Consider the following 20880-nt stretch of genomic DNA (forward strand, 5'->3'; position numbering starts at 1 on the left):
TCACTCACATGGTCTTTCCTATCACTGCTACGCCGATGACACACAGCTCTTCCTGTCCTTTCCACCGGACGACTCCACTGTCTCATCACGCATTTCCACCTGTCTCTCAGACATCTCAGCCTGGATGAAGCCTGAACGACGTCTGGTGGTCCCAGCACCGCAGAGAAGACACCAAGCAAAACATTTTAGCGCAATGATCCCACGATGGTGGAACGAGCTACCAAACTCTGCACGCTAAACAGACTCTCTCCCAGTATTGAAAAAACTGCTGAAAACAGAACTCTTCCGCATCTTCCTATGCACTTAAATCTATTTTTTTTAAAATAAATAAATTAATTAATTAAAATAAATAAATACCTTTCTGCTCTTTCTCGCACTTGCATCTCGTGAACTGTGAACACTTTCTGATAGGACTTTGCTTTGATGTTTTCTCATTGACTTAGATTTTTGCTTGCCTTGTACCTCACTTGTAAGTCGCTTTGGATAAAAGCGTCTGCTAAATTACTAAATGTAAACTGCAGGTGGGAGTGCTGGTGTACAGTTCACCTAGCTGTTTTTGTTTTATGGCCTTTTAATTTTCCATCTGTTTACATGACAACTACATTTTAAACACTGATTGGGCAAAGAGGGCAATATGGAACTCCAGGCCCTCAGCTAGGCCTCCAACACTAAGATTACTGTGTAGTAATTAATCATAATTTGATTTGATGTTTACAAAATGCCACTTTGGCTTGGGAATATAGAAATATGCAATACTAAATCACAATATTAAATTAAATTACATTTTAATACCTTATTTTAGAGTGGTGTTTTTAACCCTAGGTTTGATATTTATGGAAATGAATGTTTATATAAAAAGTATACAATATTTAATATTATGCTGTTATTTTATGCAATAACCACTCGTCACATACAAGGCCGATAAAAAAAGAATTCACACAGTTTTTGTATGAAATTGAAAATTGATCTTGATAATGTCTTTAAATCAGTAAATTCAACATCCACTTATTGAGGTGATACACATTTGTAAATTTTAGATCTTCATAATGTAAGGGTATGTGTGTAATAATCGGCCTTTCATTCTACTCAGGGGATTCAAGTCAAATAAATTCATTTAATACATTCTATTATTAAAAATTTACAAAATCTTTCAAAAGCAGGGTTAAAGAACATTCCAGAATAGCAAGAAAACCTTTGCACTTTTATTAAACTGCACATAATTTCATTGTTTTGTGTTATTATTATTAATTAATGTGTATTTTTTAATTTTAGAAACAGAATGTTGTATGGCTTTCTACATAGCTCATAATGCGACACATTCAGTAAGATCTCACAGCAAACCAGGATATGCAATATCCTGACACAGTATACTGTACACAATACACAAACGAGGAGAAACAGAGGGATTATGAGGCTCCATCGTGTCATTTTTAACCTTTCTCTCCTAGTAGAATCATCCAGTCATAGGTTCCTCACATGTGAACAAAATTGCCTGTGGTTTCTGAGCAGATACTGCTAATATTCTTCCGCTTCAGTAGTGTCTCATTAAAACGATACCGAGTCTGCGCGGTGCGTTTCTCCGTTCCCCATGACGTAATTTGACGTCCAGAGTCAGAATCCAGGAAGTTGGTTGTTGTTTGTGTTTGTTGGACGCTAATCGTCTATTTTTCCTCATTTAACACATTGCTTCTAGGGACCGAAATGGCAACGTTTATTTCAGTCCCGTTAAAAAAGGCCTCGGAGGTTGATCTGGTGAAACCGCTGTCGAAATTTGTAACGGCCACATATTCCACGGGCGAGGAGCAGGGAGAGTATACCCGCGCCGTTGAAGAGTTGAACAAGCTTCGCAAGAACGCGCTGGGAAGGCCGTTAGATAAACATGAGAGCTCCCTGGAGATCCTGCTGAGGTACAGATCTATATTTTATCACAAATGTTTTCAACTTACAACGTTGCTAACACCTATGGCAACAATCTTGCTAAGTTACTCTGTCATTGGCGCACCCAGGTGCGGTAGCCTTCAGTTGCTAACCTGGGAGCTAGTTAGTCAAGCTAATGTGCTAGGAGCTATTCCTCGCAAAAATAACTGAGTCATATGGTATTTATGCCAGGTTTCACTGATTGGCTAACACATACTTACCATGTTAACTTAATTAACTGAAGTGTCAGGCACTTGACATGAAATCAGCACTTTACACACCGACTAGTTTTGATCTTTAGCTTTGGCTAAATAATTTAAAGGACTCAAAACTCTAAATGATTCAACTATAATTAGCATCAAAGTTAATTTTAAAATGTATTATCCTCAAAGTGTAAAAAGAGCGCACATTAAGTTCAACATAAAACAAAATACACGCTCAAATGAAATAAAAACACGTTAAACATACTAAACGTATATAACGTATGTAAAACATACTAAATGCGGCATACAACCTGTTTATCTAATCAGAATCAGATTCTAAAACGCAAATGTTTGTTTATTCAGTACATGATCCTGCCTAATTTTCATTGACCAACTAGTCTGTTCATTCTCATATAGGAAACAGACCATTAGCTGACTCACCCTGATCCCTTATTTTAGTGTAATAACAATAACATAGACGTTTCACAGATATATCCAAACTCATAGACACCTTAGACACTTGAAAAATTAGCTGTCTCTTGCTCTTTCTTCATCCTTCATTAGTGGGAAAGTCTTACTACAGTCTGCTGTAGTGTCTGATTTCACTTATATTCAGGTCAATCTGTAGCCGAGGCTTTCAGTCCACTGGTGGCCAATTGAATAGATGTCTAATGTGACCACATTTCATATCAGACAGCAGAAATAGATGTGATTTATCTGCAGTGATGTGTGTATCAGGGGCTTGGAGACACATGCTACAGCAAAGGCCATATATGTATACCCTACTTGTGGAATTGATGTTCTTAATAGCTGCTCTGGCCATAAGATATAGTATTATAAGCATAAACTGATCAGCAACAACATTAACACTGGTGGTCTTAATGTAATAAAGGAGATAGGTCGGTATGGCCACTCTGAGCAGACTGTGGCTACATAGCCCCATTTGCAGCTGAATGTGATACACTTTGTGCAGAGGTATTAGAAGTACACAAACTTAATACTGAAGAAGTGCAATATTGGCCTAAAAAATTTTATTTAAGTAAATGTATTAGATTCAGAATATCCACATTTTAGTTAAAGTACAAAAGTAAAAGTACTGGACTAAGAAAACAATGTCCTTTAAGAAATACTGATTATGTTAATTATGCTAAAAAGTACAGTAATTAATAAGAAAGGGCTCAAAGATCACTGTCTGTAAAGGTGAAAGCTGATTTTTAACTACTTTATGTGCTGACCGGTAGTAAATCCATACTGACAAATCAGCATTTATTAGTTCATAACGTTTTTATAGTAACATCTAATATTTTTATACTAAAACTACCAAGTGGTAATAATGTTGTGGCTGGTGGTTGTATATTTACATAAAAAAGTAAAAGAGTGTCACATTACAAACTACTTTACATAGGGATGAATTGTGAAGGAAAAAGAACCTGTGTTTCTGAAATGAACCTCCTACTGCCATGCTCCACTGATCAACCTCACCACTACTTTATTATGCAGCAGACTAATAATTATTTAATGACTTGGCACTAATGGAAAAGTCAGAGATGTTGAGAAACCCTAATATTAAACAAGAAAGTCAATTCCTATAACATAAAGAAGCCCTCTGTCATTTCAGTATTTGGTCTCCATGACTCATAAGTGCCCAGATTACGTGAGTGCCCGAGTATGCACTAGTATACATTTATATGACAGGTGGAGTGCAGCATTTGGCACAATAGATTGTTTTGTGACTTTAAAATTCCTTTCTGTGACCATCTGAAGATGGCTACAGTTTTAGTCTGGTGATATAACAACCTAAATGTCGGCAATGAGGTGGAAGCTAACATGTTACAGAATAGTCGTATTAGTGACTGTTAAAACTGCTGCCCCCTGGCTTTCTACGCATGCCTGTTAGCCATGTGCCAGGTACTTGGGGCAACAGGCCCTATTCCTTTTACATACGAGCAGCCATGCAGCTTTATTGTCTAGAACAGTTTTTGTTCCACTTAAGTTAACGAAGTCCACATCTCATTTCAGCAACTGTGTGTCTCTTTGAGTATCTTATTAGGGAGCTTAAGGATAACAAACCATATGTGGTTAGATCTAAATTCAAAACCTTTGTTCATGCAGACTTTTGTGCCCAAGTCATTTCTAGCACATGACAAACATGGTGGATAAAATGGCACTATAGGTTTCCCTAAACCAGCCTCTAAAGCATGTTGTCTTCCCTAATAATAACCAGTTGACATCATAGGCACAGATATTGATAACATTAGGAGTTGAGGAAGTGTGTGTGTGTGTGTGTTTGTGTGGATGTTTTTTCCTGACTCATTGTCAGCTGCCCCTCAAACAGCTTCCTCCAACTACCAAGCTGCAGTTATGTCATAACAATTACTGCCTCTTGTCCTATTTTCTTGGTTATGATTTAATTAATGGTCTTTTTTTTTTTTTTTTTACTCGGATTACCTAAACTTAAGTTCAGTAACAAACAGAATAAAGGAATGTCTTTCTTTCTAATAAAGCAATGACTTGCCATTTGCCATCCGAAAGCAGTTAGAGAAATTATTAGAGGAGGTTTAGGTAACTATGAAAACATTACTTTTCAATCCCCTCTTTCTCTCTACAGATACTATGACCAACTTTGTGCTGTTGAACCCAAGTTTCCCTTCTCTGAAAATCAGGTAATTGACTGCACACCACATGTGATTGTGGGTTATATTGATTTTCCAAGAAGAACAGAACACAAAACCTCTCTATTTTTGCAGCTCTGCTTAACCTTCACATGGAAGGATGCCTTTGATAAAGGATCGCTGTTTGGCGGCTCAGTCAAGCTCGGTAAGTGCAGCCTCTTATCAAGTGTATTTCTATATGTGGAAGATTGAAAGTTTCTGTTTTACTTTGGATCCAGCAACAGGCCTGTCAAGGTGTTATATAGAGTTTAAAGAATAATTAGCCACTGATACATGTGTATAAGAAAGAGACAGACGTGATTTGTGTAACAGAATGATTGGTCAAACTTTTTAAAGTTTTTTTTAAAGCAAGAATGACTTTGAAATTTAGAAAGTCAAATGAAATGATTTACCTGCGGTAAACTACAGATCTTTACTGTGGAATAGGCCTACTTTTCTCTGTACTCAGGGTGAGAAAAATGCAGAATAAAGCCAGAGAAATGTTTGAAGAACATGCCAACCCCACACAAGCATCTGTTGCAACAATAAAAAAAATAGTCGATACCTGAGAAAATATTCTGACAATAGAATCTCTGTTCTTCTATAAGAATCACTTTATAGCTGTGGAAAGAAATGTATCTCAGTGGTACAGAATTTGTTAGTGTGTTTTATGAAAGCCTTTTATTTCTACTGTTTAAGTTGTCCTGGGAAATCACCTTATGATAATATCTAACTTCTGTGTGTTGCAGCCCTGGCCAGTTTGGGCTACGAGAAAACGTGTGTGTTGTTCAATGCAGCAGCACTGGCCAGTCAGATTGCCGCAGAGCAGAACCTGGACAATGATGAAGGACTAAAGGCTGCAGCCAAATACTATCAGGTAAGTGTGTCTCCACATAGTTACACATTGTGTTTAAAAGCCAGTTGGAAATGACAGCAACGAAATGATCAGTCAAAAACTGTTTGGTCAGGTATATAACGATGTGATACATGATGACTGTCATCCTTCAGCTGGGGATTAGATGTTCGTGGAAAGCATTTCAGAAGCTTTAGTCTGTTTTTATCATGTAAATTTTCTATCTGTAGTTGCTGAATGTGTATCAGTAAGAAAATCACCTAAAGGAAGTGATGAAAACAGTAGGGATGTCCCCATCCTGATTGTGTACTTGTACTCGTAAACCTTCAGATACTGTGCCCGTTACCACATTAACTTCTGCAGGTAGACAGGCATGGAAAAATCTGTAGTTCAGAGCTGTTTACAGATAATTGATGGTGAAAAAAGTAAAGCTGAATGCAAGTTCTGCTGTGCTAAAGTTTTAAGATCTAGTTACTAACAGTCATACTTACGTTTCTCATGAATACTTAAAAATGTTTAATATTTGCGAGTGACATCAGCAACAGCGAGGGCTAAATATAGTAACTCGAATGTTATGTGAGGTTTGCTTTGTTTTACAAAGTTATTTTCCCTTCATATTCGTCAACAGTCCATGTTGCCCCCACTTCCCCATCCAGTATCTCACCCTAAATCTGTACCTTGTTTGTCATTTCTTTTGTTCTTTCCAGCAAAAGCTGTTCCGCGTATTAAACACTGTCACCGTCATATTTGTTTTCTCATAAGAACACGCGATTTGCTTAACTGCAATGGTTTGATGAGGATGTTACCATCCACCAACTTAATGGTTCATTAGAACTCATTGGTTCATTAGAAGCACAACTGTAACTTGTATCGGCACTCAATAGCAGTGAGTACTCAAATGTAAGTACTTGTTCTCAGTCTGGGAAAAAGTGGTATCTGGACATCCCTGGTAAACGTAAATGTGAGTTCCTTAGGCAGAAGGTAGGTCAGGGGCATTTCACAGTTTGCAACATCCAAGTTAAGACTTAGAGAATGGGGTTTTTACACATTTTACTGACCAAAATAAACCAAAGGCTTTCTCTTCAGGGGTCACCACAGCCGAACATGTTCCACACGTTGATTTACAAAATCTCCTAAGAAAATTTGGGCACAATAAAGAAATTAGTAGCTGTTAAAGTTTAAGTAGAGCACAAAATATAAATAGTTTTCTTCTGAAATCACCGATATAAATTCTTCAAGACACCACTGAGATTAGCAAATAAGATATGATCGTGTGGAGGACCTTCTTCTTTCTGAAAGGCTGATTTATACTTCTCTGTCAATAAACTTAAACGTCGATGTGGACCTACGCTTGGATACGTTCGTCCATTTTTTCTTTTATACTTGAATTGCTGATGTACGTCTCCACAAGAAGTGGAGGCAGTATTGTGTTTAACCAACCTCAATTAGCTGAAAATGAAGAAACAATCCAAAAGAAGAAATTAAATATGCATGTTCTACAATTCACTACACTCAATGTGTGTAAAAGTAAACATGGATTTCAGTGATAAAATGGACCTGATGAACCAGAACCCTACAAGAACGGATCTATGGCAGGATGCACTGCCAAGATGTGGTCTACTGAACTCATTTTCACAGAAGTACAGAGCACAAAATCACAATGACAAAAGAAAATATGTGAAGCGTCTGGGTTACCTTGTTTTCTGCGGTCACTGACCAGATGAGGATGTGAAGTATTTGATAGACACAGAGAACTACAATGTCCTGTCCTTTGTTGTTATTGACTAAACCAATGAATATTTTGAGAATTAACAGGAGTGGTCACATCATCAAATAGTAAATTTTGAAACTATTTGTAGTCTTCTTCAACGAAATAGTTTTTGTCCCATATGAAGTATAGTATGCTGTTAAACCCAAACTTTTCTTATACTTTTTTAAAATGTCCTTTTTGGAAACACAAAGTCATAAGTTGAAATACGCATCTTAAAGCACAGGGAAAACAAAATGAATACACTAAAAGCTAAATAAGAGAGGGAGCCGACAGCCTAATATGCCACAGGTTCTGGTGGACACCAAGACACTCGCACAATTTTTTTCTTTTTTCTTTTTGTACTTTCGGCTTATGTTGTGAATTCAGTGTCACCACAGCGGTTCATTTGTCCGCATGTTGATTTGGCACAGGAAGCCCTCCCTAAATTCTACCGGGCATGGGACCAGCACTGCATGGCTGGGGATGGGGATGCGCTGTTGGGGTTCAGTGTCGTGTCCAGGGGCACTTCGACATGTTTGCGGGAAGAGCGGGGCACAAACCTCTGACCCTGTGGTTGATAGGTGTCCACTTTACCAACTGAGCCACTCTAAATGGCTCAAATGGCTGTTTATCTAATCAGATTCAGAAATAAAGTATTTCTGATTCTGAAACACAAATGTCTGTTCATCCAGTACATGATTCTGCCTAATCCACATTGGCTAACTACTCTGTTCATTGTCTTATAGGAAACAGACCATTAGCTGACTCACCCTGATCCCTTATTTTTAGTAAAATAACAATAACATAGACGTTTCACAGATATATCCAAACTCATAGCCCCTTAGACACTTTCAAATTAGCTGTCTCTCACTCTTTCTTCATCCTTCATTAGCGGGAAAGTCACACCACAGTCTACTGTAGTGTCTGATTTCACTTATATTCAGGTCAATCTGTAGCCGAGGCCTTCAGTCCACTGGCCAATTGAATAGATGTCTAATGTGACCACATTTCATGTCAGACAGCAAAAGTAGATGTGATATATCTGCAGTGATGTGTGTATCCAGGGCTTGGAGACACATGCTACAGCAAAGGCCATATATGTATACCCTACTTGTGGAATTGATGTTCTTAATAGCTGCTCTGGCCATAAGATATAGTATTATAAGCATAAACTGATCAGCAACAACATTAACACTGGTGGTCTTAATGTAATGAAGGACATAGGTCAGTATGGCCACTCTGAGCAGACTGTGGCTACATAGCCCCATTTGCAGCTGAATGTGATACACTTTGTTCAGAGGTAGTAGAAGTACACAAACTTAACTTACAAACAAACTTACAGATTTGTATATCAAAACTACCGAATTGTAATAATGTTGTGGCTGATGGTTCTATATTTACATAGTTAATAGGTGGCAACTCTACCAACTGAGCCACTAAAATATTATATTGAAATACAGACGATTGATGAACTTACATTTTTAATATTAGGAAATGAACTATGTTGTTATTATGTTATATTCCCACATATTGAAAAATATAAAAGAGCTTAATGGGAAAATAATGGATCTATAAATTGAAGAAATAAGGGATAGATTAATCAACAATAAGAAAATCATTAGGTGGAGCCCTAGTTAAGTTCATGTCAGAATGCCCCCCTTGTCCCTTTTCCGTAAAGGTTGCTATGGCAAACTTACTAGGTTTTTTTATGATATTTGCATATCACTGTCCACACAGCACAATTCTGAATGACAGCATACACACCAAGGTTTCTATTATATACAAAATTTAGAGAGAGAGAGAAAATATAAATAAAAAAATTGCCAGAAGAAAGTGTAAATATATTAGCGTCTGTGGCATAGAAATCAAACGGAGGGCCCGACAAATAAGGTGCTTTATGAAAGTCACCATTAAAGGGAAGTCAGAAAAGGGTTTCTGTGTTGGGGGCATTAGAGCCAGGTAGGACTAAAAATCAGGTTGGGTGAATTTCATTCTTGGAAGTGGAGTCTTATCGGTGTTACTCTCTTTATCTTTGTCTCCAGTTGGCCAGCGGCGCATTTGGCCATATCAAGGACACAGTGCTGTCTGCACTGAATAGGGAGCCTACAATGGACATCTCCCCTGAAACTGTAGGCACTCTGAGCCTCATTATGCTGGCCCAGGCCCAGGAGGTGTTCTTCCTTAAAGCAACCGCAGGTACCAAGGACATACACTCAACCCCCCACCACCAAAGACCCACAATCCAATTTTGTCCCAGTCCTTTTAGTGTTACTCAGTGCTGCTTAGTCTTGCTTAGTAATGAGTCTGAAAGGTTTTAGTGATTAGGTACATTAAAGGTGTCACATCTACTGTACAGAACATGTACAGAGTAAACTGGGAATAAATGGCAAATTTATTTGCACGCTCATGCAAATAAATGGCAGCAGGCTGTTAAATTCCGGGTTTGCATACAGCCCGTCCCAATTCTGTCCTCACAGTTGCTCTTTAAGCACAACAGTTTTTTTGTTTACATTATTATATAATCTCATATTTACAAAAGTTAGACCTACATTTTCTGGTAAGAAATTGGGTTTTTGGTGTAAACAAGTTTCTACACTTTGAAGAAAGGTAATGTCATTAAGATATTATTATTATTATTATTATTATTATTATTATTATTATTATTATTATTACAGTTGTTAAATGGATATTAAACACAAAACCATGTCTACCGTGTTTTAATGTTAGACCAAATGTGAGTAATCAGTTATCAAACCAAAAATAAGCTGATCAACTTGTAATGTGCAGAGTACAAGAATATCACTTCCTGTTGTGTTTTGATATCTACTTCTTGCTGGTTGCATGACTTTAAAAGTTGCCTGTTCACTCAACAGATAAGATGAAAGATGCTGTCATTGCAAAGCTTGCCAATCAGGCAGCAGATTTCTATGGTGACGCCTTCAAGCAGTGTCAGTACAAAGACAACCTTCCCAAGGTATTTAAGGGACACACACAGTTACAAACCTAAACCTAAAAACTGCTCAGGTTTGAAAAAGACAAGCACATTTTGCCATGTTTTCACTGCGGTGAAGACGAAGAAGAGTTCTGTATGGTTCAACATCCATTGAGTGTTTGATTGTGTGGATTCTTTTGCTTGTTTTGGGGGAACAAGCCTAAGAGTCGTACTTGGGTTGCGGGACTGTCCAGCTTCTTTCTGTTCTCATTAGTCCATTTCCATTCTGTTTTTACACATTGGGTTGTTACTACTAAACGGCATTTTGATCTGTTTGCATTCTGATCACTGCCTCACCATCTAATCATGGACATCTGAAGTATCATCAGGATCAAGATATACAAACATGCACACACATGTTGCGTATCTAATATTTTAATGGAAAGGAAATCAAAGTGAAGTGAAAACAGGGGATATGTAACCTGTACCTGTTTCTAAGTTCAAAATTAGACTAGTATATAAGTTTTAACTCTGAAACAGTCAAACAAAAATAGAACATTATCACTGTGATGAAGTGAGTGTACATAACAAATAGATACTTGCTAGACAAAATCAAATAACTAATAGCAAAATTAATTACTAGCAGCAGCTCTAAAGCTTAGAAAAACAAAGACATTCCAACCTATCCCTAAAACAGTTACATTTCATGGTTCTCTGTTCAGTGACAGTACATTCTGTAAGTCTTTACTATCATATATTCCTCAACTTTAAATTGTGCAACCTGATTAAATTAGCTAATAGTTGGGAAAATTTGGCAAACAATTTAAGTGATGGATTTACAGATAGTCCTCATATTCTCATTATTTATATGAGTTGTAACCCTCAGTGACAACAGCTCGACACGCATCAGCTTGTAGTGTTTTAATTGTTTAGAATGAAGATTGTCATTACATGACAATGATCCCTGCCTGAAAGGAGCTTTCTGTTCTCCTTGAATGCCTGAATTCAATCATACACACATAATCTCAGTCACGCTAAAACATTCACACATACATTTGTGGCTTTGGGACTTTGAATGGAGGTGTAGCAGCTTTTTTTTGAAAGGTTAAACACTCATGGCCTGTTCTGTTTTCTCTCTCGTTGTCTTCCTTTCTTTCTGCATCCTTCGTGGTGGTGGTATGGGTACTGGTTGGGCGTGTGTGTGTGTGTGTGCACGCGCACGCATGTGCCTGTAAATGTATTGTTTGCGCACCTCTGACCGCTTGCGCCTGTTTGTGATTGGCTTTTATGATGTCATTTGTGACTTGACCTCGCTGGTGTGTCTGCCATTTTGTGGTTCGCCTTTCCATCGCGCGCGCGCGCGCGTGTGTGTGTATATACCTGTTTGTGTGCCTGTGTGTTGCTCTGTGGTTGCCTCTCCCTGGTCAGTATTTTTATTTTCAGGAAGTGCTGCCGGTGCTGGCCGCCAAGCACTGCATCATGCAAGCCAATGCTGAGCTGCACCAGAGCATGCTGTCCAAACAGAAGAAGCGCTTTGGGGAGGAAATCGCTCGTCTGCAGGTAATTTGATATTATATCAGTTTTGGATTTTACCCCACGTGATCAGATACACTCAGCTGTTTATCAGTTGCACATTTTACGTGAGTAATTATTAATCATTGTTTTGAGGAATTCTTATCCATTAGGCCCATAGATCCAAAAACAAACCTGCTGGACGTTCCCCTTGACAACTTATTCACAACGCTAATTTCATCCTCAATATTATCTCCCCTTTTTCTCACTTTAGCACGCAGCAGAACTAGTGAAGACAGTGGCATCTCGTTACGATGAGTACATAAGCGTTAAGGAACTAACTGACAAGATCAACCGTGCACTCACGGCTGCCAAGAAAGACAATGACTTCATTTATCATGACCGTGTGCCTGAAGTCAAGGACTTGGAGCATATTGGCAAAGCAGCCCTGGTCAAAGCCACTGCAATCACACCTCCACTCAGCCAGAAATTCTCAGGTAGGATACAGATTCCATGGTTCCCTATTGTGTGTGGTTTGACACACTTAGAAATCCAACCGTGTCAGAGTCCCTGTCCGGCTTTAAATCTGTTAACAACTTTAAAAGAATACTTAACATTTATGAAAATACATTTATTTACTCACTTGGTGACTCAGTGGGTAGAGCATTGGCTTGGGATGCAGAAGGACCCATAATCGAATCCCAACGCACCTCATGTGGCCCCGCCCATCCACCAACGGTTACCTTAGTGCCAAACACGAGCTCAGATATAATGGCATGGTTGCGGCAACAAGGGGCGACCCCTGAAACGCCGTATGGGTCAACCAGGGTTTCCTCTGTTTTGTTGTGTATTGTAAGGTTAATTAGATTAAGAAGTATACACATAGGTGTACTGATGATGTCATTAGTGAGATCATATGGCTTTGACGTTTGCCTTTAAAGTTTTTCTTTGTAGTTTATCTTTAAAGTGCGTTAACCAGTTGTCAAGGAAACAGTGCATAACTATGGTTTGTTACAAGAGAGGCAGTTCGGCTCAGCTATTGAAAAGAACAGACGTGAACCACAAAAGGACAGTAACTGGAGCAAAGGAACTGAATACAAGATAGTGGGGACCGGAATAAGGTAGAATTGAAAGGTTCGGTGTGTAGCTGTTGAGGCACACGGTTTCTTACCGTGTTCTGAAGGACTCACTTTGAGAAACTTGTTTGATGCAATTGATTTGTGAACATGTTTGTAAATCACTATTTGTAAACGTGTATTGTAGAATTAGTCTGTTATCGGCTAAGTTGAGAAACGTGGAATACAATAAATATTAAATGTTCCTCATACGACGGTCTCTGGAGTGGGTAATTGTTGGACCATCAGATACGAGTAAGATCACCTCTACAACCCTCTTTGATCTTTTTTTGAGAGAGTAACATGAGGCATCCTCATGGCAATGGTCAAAGAAAGTCCAGCACATAATCCACTTGAAAAGTGCAATGCATCATTATTAAACCTTTTTACAGATTAAACAAACTACATTTAAAATATTTAACGGGTCAGCTTTAGATTTTGCCAAGCCAGCAGCTTTCCTCTTTTTCCAGGCATAGTGACCTGAGGTGTCTAACTGCTGAATGTAGTTGTGTGTTTACGAGCAGTTCCTCCACAACCAAACCAATAGTTTATGTGATATTTTCTGTGATTCATCATGGTTTATGCTGTTAAATTAAAGCACACTTGTTTTTTGTTTTACCTGGATGTTGTCAAAACATGTCCATTCCCGACTTTTACAAACAAATTTCATTCAATTAGTTTGTGACATTCATTTATCTCGCTGATCTTTTTCATTTTGGTTTCATCCAAATTCACTTTTTAAAAGCATGTTCTCAATATTATTGGATAAAGATCGGTGATTTCAGACACCTTTTATTTTTTTTGACTTTTATTATTTTCCTTTTCAGATTTGTTTGAGAAGATGGTCCCAATTGCTGTTCAGCAGTCCATGAGCGTGTACAACCAGCGGAAGGCTGAGACTGTTAATAGACTGGTGGGAACAATGAGGGAAGCCACCAACCTCTGCAATGGGTATGTTGTCCTGTATCTATATGTCTCTACTTGTGTATGTCCATGACACTGTGCAGCAATAATAGTATAATTCGCTAAGCACATCCACAAATGCTTGTGTCTCCATGCAAGGATGGGCATATTAAAGATTTCTAACCATATACCATTACGATGTCAACAAAGAATTTAAGCTCAGAGAGTGCAATGCAAATAATTGCAATAAACCATCTTTTGAAATTGAAATAAAATAATTTTTAAATTTTCAGTATTGAAGTGGGAAGGTTTTAATGTGAGACTCACTTTTTAAAAATATTCTGGTGGCACAGGTCGATGTTTGCGATACCATAATAACTGACAGGTAACGTGCAACTGTTTGTCAGGGTGTTGGCGTCCCTAAACCTGCCAGCTGCTCTGGAGGATCTCTCAGGAGACTCAATCCCACAGTCAATTGTTGAGAAAGCCAGATCCATCGTCCAGCAGGGAGGACTACAGAGCATCGAGCAGCTAATCAGAGACCTGCCTGAGCTTCTGACCCGCAATAGAGAGATCCTGGATGAGGTCAGTGGTGGAGTCATTAAAACTGACAGAATTATACATGTTTCTACATTTTGTAGATGTCACACCCAGTGATCTAACCTCATCACACTGCTAATTGTAATCGTAAACTAAAAATAAAAAAGGGAGTTTTATAAGTGCAGATTTTTTGACAGCTTGTTTGTCATATGGCTTTGCTATCTTAACAAAGTAGCATATGAATTGAATGCTGTTCAGTGGCGTTCTGAATTTTGGATTTTTCTACCACTATAGAAGAACACATGAACACCAAAAACTCATAATCGTTCCCTAATGGCAGAAATCCCAGATAGGATCATCACTGAAATTTAATCCACTGATCTTTGGGCCAAGGACGGTCTGTCCACCAGCTTCAGCCAACCCATTTTTTTAGACATCTTGCTGACAATCAAATAAACAGAAGGGAGGAAATACATAAAACAAAAAAACACAATCTACTTCCAAGTTTGTTGGCAGAGTTGAAAAGTCCAAACTAAAATGTCCTAATTTCCCCCCAAGTATTTGGTTTGTTGTATGAAGAAAAGAGCAATAACTGAAAAATGAAATGGGGGGGGGGGGAAGTGTGTTATTGCTGCCCCCATGATTTTAGTATTAAAACACAAACTATGGCAATTTATGGCAATCTTTATTTTTTAAATCCACAAAAGTTTGTGTTGTAACATTTGAACTGAATATTTAACAAGTCAAATTATCTGTTTGGAACAAATACTAGCTGTTTTTCGTATGGTAGAATATGCTTATTTAATATAAAGTAATTGTAAATGGAATATATTTAGGTTTTCAACCCACGATGATCACAGAACAAGCAATTTTAGGCTTCAATTTTATTGACCGGTGCATTTCCACTGTTTTATTGACTGATTAAAATATTAATCCACAAGCCACACTACAAATATAAAGTATCAATAAAGATATAGTTCTCAGATCACCTCATCATGTCCATGTCGTTAAGCCATTTGTGTTTACAGTGTGCACTCAGTATGTTTATTTGTCCATCAGTCTCTGAAGATGTTGGACGATGAAGAGACAACAGACAACGAGCTGAGAGCAAAGTTCAACCAGCGCTGGAACAGAACTCCCTCTGGGGACCTGTACAAGCCACTTCGTGCAGGTAAACACAATGTTTGCTTTGTACTGTACTTTTTTGTTATTAGTAAGTTTTTGTTTTTTTTTTTATATACACAATCCTTTTCCATTGTCCCACCCCTCTTTTCCTCCCTCCCTTCCCCCCAGAGGGTGCAAACTTCCGCAATGTCTTGGACAAGGCAGTACAGGCTGACCAGGTGGTGAGAGACCGCTACAACACCCACTGTGACATGATTGCCCTGCTGTGTAAACCAGAGAATGAGCTCATTGCTGCCATCCCCTCCGCTAACCCAGCCAAGACACTGCAGGGCAGCGAGGTTAGTCACATGTCTTTGTTTTTGTGCCCAAATCTAACTTCTTTTTGTGCTGAAGTTAAGTGGCACCTAATCCTAAGATCCTTCTTGTACCACATTAACGTAGAAACTTGCTGTAACTTGCAACACCTGGTGGGCATTGTGTGTTTTGTGGCCCCGTCCCTCTTCCCCACAGTACCTCTATTTTTCATTTTGTTTGCTGACTTTGTATTGTGTGCCACTGGGGAACATAAAGAACTAAGCAAGCAGAACTGGGAAAAGTGAGAAAGAAGTGGATTTCTCTTGAGGAACACTGCATTAGTGCATGAACGCAGAATCGAGAGAGGTGTACTTGTACTTAAGTTCCCCAATGAAACAGGATTCATGCTAAAACAACAAAGTGGTTTTGAGAGTTGTAGTAGACACAGCGTTTATAACAGGGGTGCAAGGTAAGGGGTTAATGTACTGAAAGGAGTAACAAAGTTTTTTCTCCAGCACATTCAGGAAGTTTTCAGATCCCCTTCACATTTTTGTTACTGTATGTTTTGAACTGATACTACAGTTATTTAAATTCATTTGTTTTCTCTTTAATCTATACTCAGTAGCCCATAATGACGAAGTAAAGTAAATGTCCATAAATGTATTAAAAATAAACTGAAATGTAATGTGCACTTAAGTATTCAGACTCTTAACTCTACTTTGTTGCACCGTTAATACCAATTACAGCCTCAAGTCTTTTTGAGTATGAGGCGACATGTTCTGCCCACCTGGATTCAGGGATTTTCTCCAATTCTTCTTGCAAATCCTCTCAGGCTCTGTCAGGTTGGATGGTGGACCGTCGGTGCACAGCCATTTTCAGTCCTATTCAGAGATGTTCAATAGGGTTTAAGTCAGGGCTCTGGATAGGCTGTTGTCTCTAAGCCACTTCCTTGTTGTCCTGGCTGTGTCCTTAGGATTGTTGACATGTTGGAAGGTGAACTCTCAGCCCAGTCTGAGGTCCCCAGTGCTGTGGAAAAGGTTCTCATTGAGGATATCACTGTACTTGACTCCATTCATCTTCCCCTTAAACCTGGCCAGTCTTCCAGTCGTTGCTGCTGAAAAACACCCCCACAGCATGATGCTACCACCACCATACATCACTGTAGGGATGGTGATGACCAGTGCCTGGTTTCCTGCAGACATAACATTGAGAATTGATGCCATGTAATATTCCTTTCTCTGAGCTGTTGCTCTGATACAATATACATTATCAGCTGTGAGACCTATAGTAGCTTTCAATATGTACCTTTCAAAATCATGTCCAATCAATTTAATTTAGCACAGTTGGACTCCATTTAAGGCATAGAAACATCTCAGTAACAATCAAGTGAAATGGGATGCGCCTAATCTAAGTTTCAGGTGTAGTTGCAAAGGGTCTGAATACTTAGGCCAGTGTGATATTTCAGTTTTTCTTTCATTCATTTGCAAGCAATTTGGTTTTTGCTTTGTGAGGTGAAAAAAATATAAACAATAAATAATAACAGTTGTTGTATCAGGTATCAACATCACAAAACTGAAAAAAATGAAGGGGGGAATGAGAACTTTCTGAATGCACCGTATCTTTACACCAGGTAGTGAATGTGCTGCGCTCCCAGCTCGCCCAGCTGGACGAGGTTAAGAAGGAGAGGGAGACCCTGGAGGGAGAGGTCAAGGCTGTGACTTTTGACATGTCTACTGCCTTCCTGATGGCGCTTGCTCAGGACGGGGCCATCAACGAGGAGCAGCTGTCAGTCTCCCAGCTCGACCAGTTGTACGGCAGCTACAACCAGAGGGTACAGGCCTCCCTCCACACACAGGAAGAGCTGTTGGGACAAGTTCAGGTATATAAACTTACACGTATTGTTTTGTAGCTTAGCGTGAAATTTGACTGCCTTCTAAAAGTACAATAAATTGAAATCACTGAAGTTTTTACCTTTTGTCAAATAAAACACATGTAGATCACAAAATTCAAAAAGGAATGTGTGTGAAGAAATGATTTATATTTTACTTACCTTTTTAGAAGTTTCAGAGATTAATCTTCTCAATGTGTGATCTTTCTTTTCAACCTGTGATCTTCCTCCAGGTGTCCCACCAGGAGTTCAGCAGTCTGAAGCAGTCCAACACCGAGGCCAATCAGAGGGAGGAGGTCCTGAAGAAGCTGGCCTCAGCTCACGACAGCTACGTTGAGATCAGCAGCAACCTGCGCGAAGGCACCAAGGTACTCATTCAGCACAATACGCTGGCACACACGAGCCTTGGCGAGGATGAACTGTACTGCAGTAATGCATATCTTGTCAGAAAATTCAAACTTTAATTTGTTTTGTGGTGGTTTGCAAGCCAGGTGATTTATGTTTGTCCCCTTTTGTTGTTTCTCCCTGCTCAGTTCTACAACGACTTGACAGAAATCCTGCTTAAGTTCCAGAACAAATGCAGCGACATCGTTTTTGCTCGCAAGACAGAGCGGGATGAACTACTTAAGTGCGTACTTTTCTGGTGTTAAAGTCACATGTGCATCTTAGTTTGGTTAAGTTGAGTACACCTTAGCAGCTGAAGCAGATGAGCACTGTGACTTCCTATAAGCATGAATACGAAGGTTACACAAGCACTGGTTGTGATGTTTGAAATATTGTTTCAGGGACCTGCAGCAGAGCATTGCTCGAGAACCCAGTGCTCCATCCTTCAGTGTTCCTGCCTATCAGAGCAGCCCCGCTGCCCCCGCTGCTGGCCCAACACCTGCACCCAGGACCGTGTTTGTAAGCTGCCACTCACAAAGCTAAACGTTGAATACCACTGAACTTGATAACAGCCCAATGGCTGTATTTTTATCTGACTTTTTCTTCTCTCGTGCCAGGTGCAGCAGCCTCAACAACCCCAGCAGGAGCCTCAAGCAAAGCCCCAGCCCCCAGCCAGGCCTCCTCCCCCCAGTTTCATCCCTCAGGCAGCCTCTGCAGCTCCTAGCAATGCACCACCCACCGGCCCTCCCACCAGCCACCCACCACCTGTGGCCCCCCCCTCTCAGCCCCAGGGGCCACCTTACCCCACCTATCAAGGCTACCCAGGGTACGTTGTTCATCCCAACACCCATTTGAGCTGAATAACTGTTACAGTAGTCTGTTCCCTTTTTGGTCTTGATTTTGGTTGCCAAAATAATTGCATTTGTCAGGCTCATGGGTTCACAAATCTCTTGTGGGACCTGTTGTCTCTCATCTTTCTTTATTTACTAGAAAAGAGCAGATAAGCAGATAAGTTGCAGGAAATGACAGTGTCATTAACAGTTAGCTTTAACAGTTAGTATAAATTATATTAAGGACTGTGCTGTTTTTGTTTTGTTTTACAAGAACGACAGGCTATTTACTCCTCTTAAGAAAGTATCCAGATCAGCATGTTAGACCAGTTTTATTTGAATATTACAGTAAAATGTTTTTCTGCATAACCAATAAGTTTTATAAATTTAAGATGATTAAATTACACCACTCATACATTTATTTTCTCTGCTGTCTGGGCTATGCAGGTACTTCCAGATGCCTATGGGCTACAACCCCTATGCTTACGGACAGTACAACATGCCCTACATGCCCTACCAAGCGACTCCAGGACAGGGAGGATACCCAGCAGCCCCTCCTGCTGGACAGCCCTACCCTGGCTACCCTCAACAACCCCCTCAGCAACCCCCACAGCAGCAGCCCTACTACCCTCAGCAATAACTGCCCTCTCCATCTCCTCATTCCTCTTTTTACATGTTAGCACCAAATTAAAAAATATAATACTCCCAGCAATAACACTCCCATCTCATCCTTAGTTTTCTATCACTAACAGCAGCTGTAGAAACCTAGGACAAGGGCGACATTGGAGCTGCTTTGCACTTCTCCCCCAAAACTTTTTTTTTTTGGACTTTCTTTCATTGTTCATTCATTTAATCTTTTTTTCCCGCATCTCTCCCTCCCTATTTCAACCCTATCTCAACTCCAGATTCTGACAGCACTTTCCTAAACTTTCAACTTCCACTAATGCACTAAACCCCCTCTTGTCTTTAAGGTTATTTTTATGTACTAATTTTCCAATGATTTTGTCAGTTGTTTAATTTAAACCCTAAATTGTTTTCATTAATACTGGAGTCATTGTCTGGGCTGGACTGCTGTAACACTCATGGGGGCAAACCGAATCTCCGTTTGGGAGTATATATTTGGGTGGAGTCTGGATGGGTGGTCATTTCTAGGTATGCCACTGATGGAAGGGCTCAGCCACAGCCTCACTCTCCCCACCCACTCAATCAACCCCCAATGCTTCAATAGCAACTATATTCCTATTTTTGTAATGAATACTGATGCCTGCCTCATTTATAAACCTATAAAAATGAATGGCCTGTAGGTTTTCTAATATAGAAGATGACTGTTGAGAGTTCTGCACTCTTTTTTTCTTTTTGCTCCTACCCAGGGAATGTGGGTATATTTCTCTGTCACAATCAAAGGCTGTACATGTGGGAGAAATGGTTCTATTATATAAATATATGTATAAATAAGACTATGTGGTTAACCAAGACACTCTGTGCTGCACTCTCATGCTCTTGATGTTTATTTTTATTCTTCAGCTCTAATGTGATTAAAAACAACTGCCAGCCAGATTTTGTCTGTCTTTTAAATGCTGGATGGTAATGCATGTGTTTATGTATGTGTTCTTGGTTTTTTGTCAAATTGTGGAGGTTTGTAAAGCAGCCAGAAGAGGGCAGTCCTGTAGCTCATGGGGGAGGGGGGAGAGGCAGCCAAGCAGCAGCTTCACCTGCTATTGTTGCTCCTTACAACCAATCGGCAAGTAAGTTGTCCTATCCAACTAATCGGACACCTTTTGACCTCATGAACATTGGGGGCAGATTCCATTTAGATAACATGCAAATTACGTTTCAGCAAGGTCATGATCTCATCCAATCATATTTCCCCGCAGGTGATTTCTCCACAGACAGATTTCATCCCTAGATATTTATTCAGTGTCAGGAGACGCTAATGATTAGACATCTCGTCCCTGTGTGTGTGTGTTTCTGTGTGTCTGTGTG

General features: G+C 39.5%; 1 protein-coding gene across 2 annotated transcripts; it reads left to right on the plus strand.

The window, feature by feature from the left end:
* The first annotated feature begins 1584 nt into the window (after nucleotides 1–1584).
* On the plus strand, nucleotides 1585–20452 carry pdcd6ip (programmed cell death 6 interacting protein). Of its 2 annotated transcripts, none has more exons than XM_067502430.1 (18): nucleotides 1585–1907; nucleotides 4729–4783; nucleotides 4868–4937; nucleotides 5521–5648; nucleotides 9417–9570; nucleotides 10248–10348; nucleotides 11735–11866; nucleotides 12093–12315; nucleotides 13761–13884; nucleotides 14244–14421; nucleotides 15436–15547; nucleotides 15670–15839; nucleotides 17426–17674; nucleotides 17917–18051; nucleotides 18217–18311; nucleotides 18469–18586; nucleotides 18685–18893; nucleotides 19345–20452. In XM_067502430.1, exons 1-18 carry the CDS (start codon nucleotides 1702–1704, stop codon nucleotides 19535–19537), a joined length of 2652 nt encoding a protein of 883 aa, XP_067358531.1. In that variant the 5' UTR covers nucleotides 1585–1701; the 3' UTR covers nucleotides 19538–20452. The 2 variants fall into 2 exon arrangements, with proteins under 2 accessions (XP_067358531.1, XP_067358538.1); XM_067502437.1 differs by having other exon boundaries at nucleotides 11750–11866.
* The last annotated feature ends 428 nt before the right edge of the window (nucleotides 20453–20880 follow it).

The sequence above is a fragment of the Channa argus genome, chromosome 1 (genome assembly GCF_033026475.1).
Source record: "Channa argus isolate prfri chromosome 1, Channa argus male v1.0, whole genome shotgun sequence".
NCBI classification, from domain to species: domain Eukaryota; kingdom Metazoa; phylum Chordata; class Actinopteri; order Anabantiformes; family Channidae; genus Channa; species Channa argus.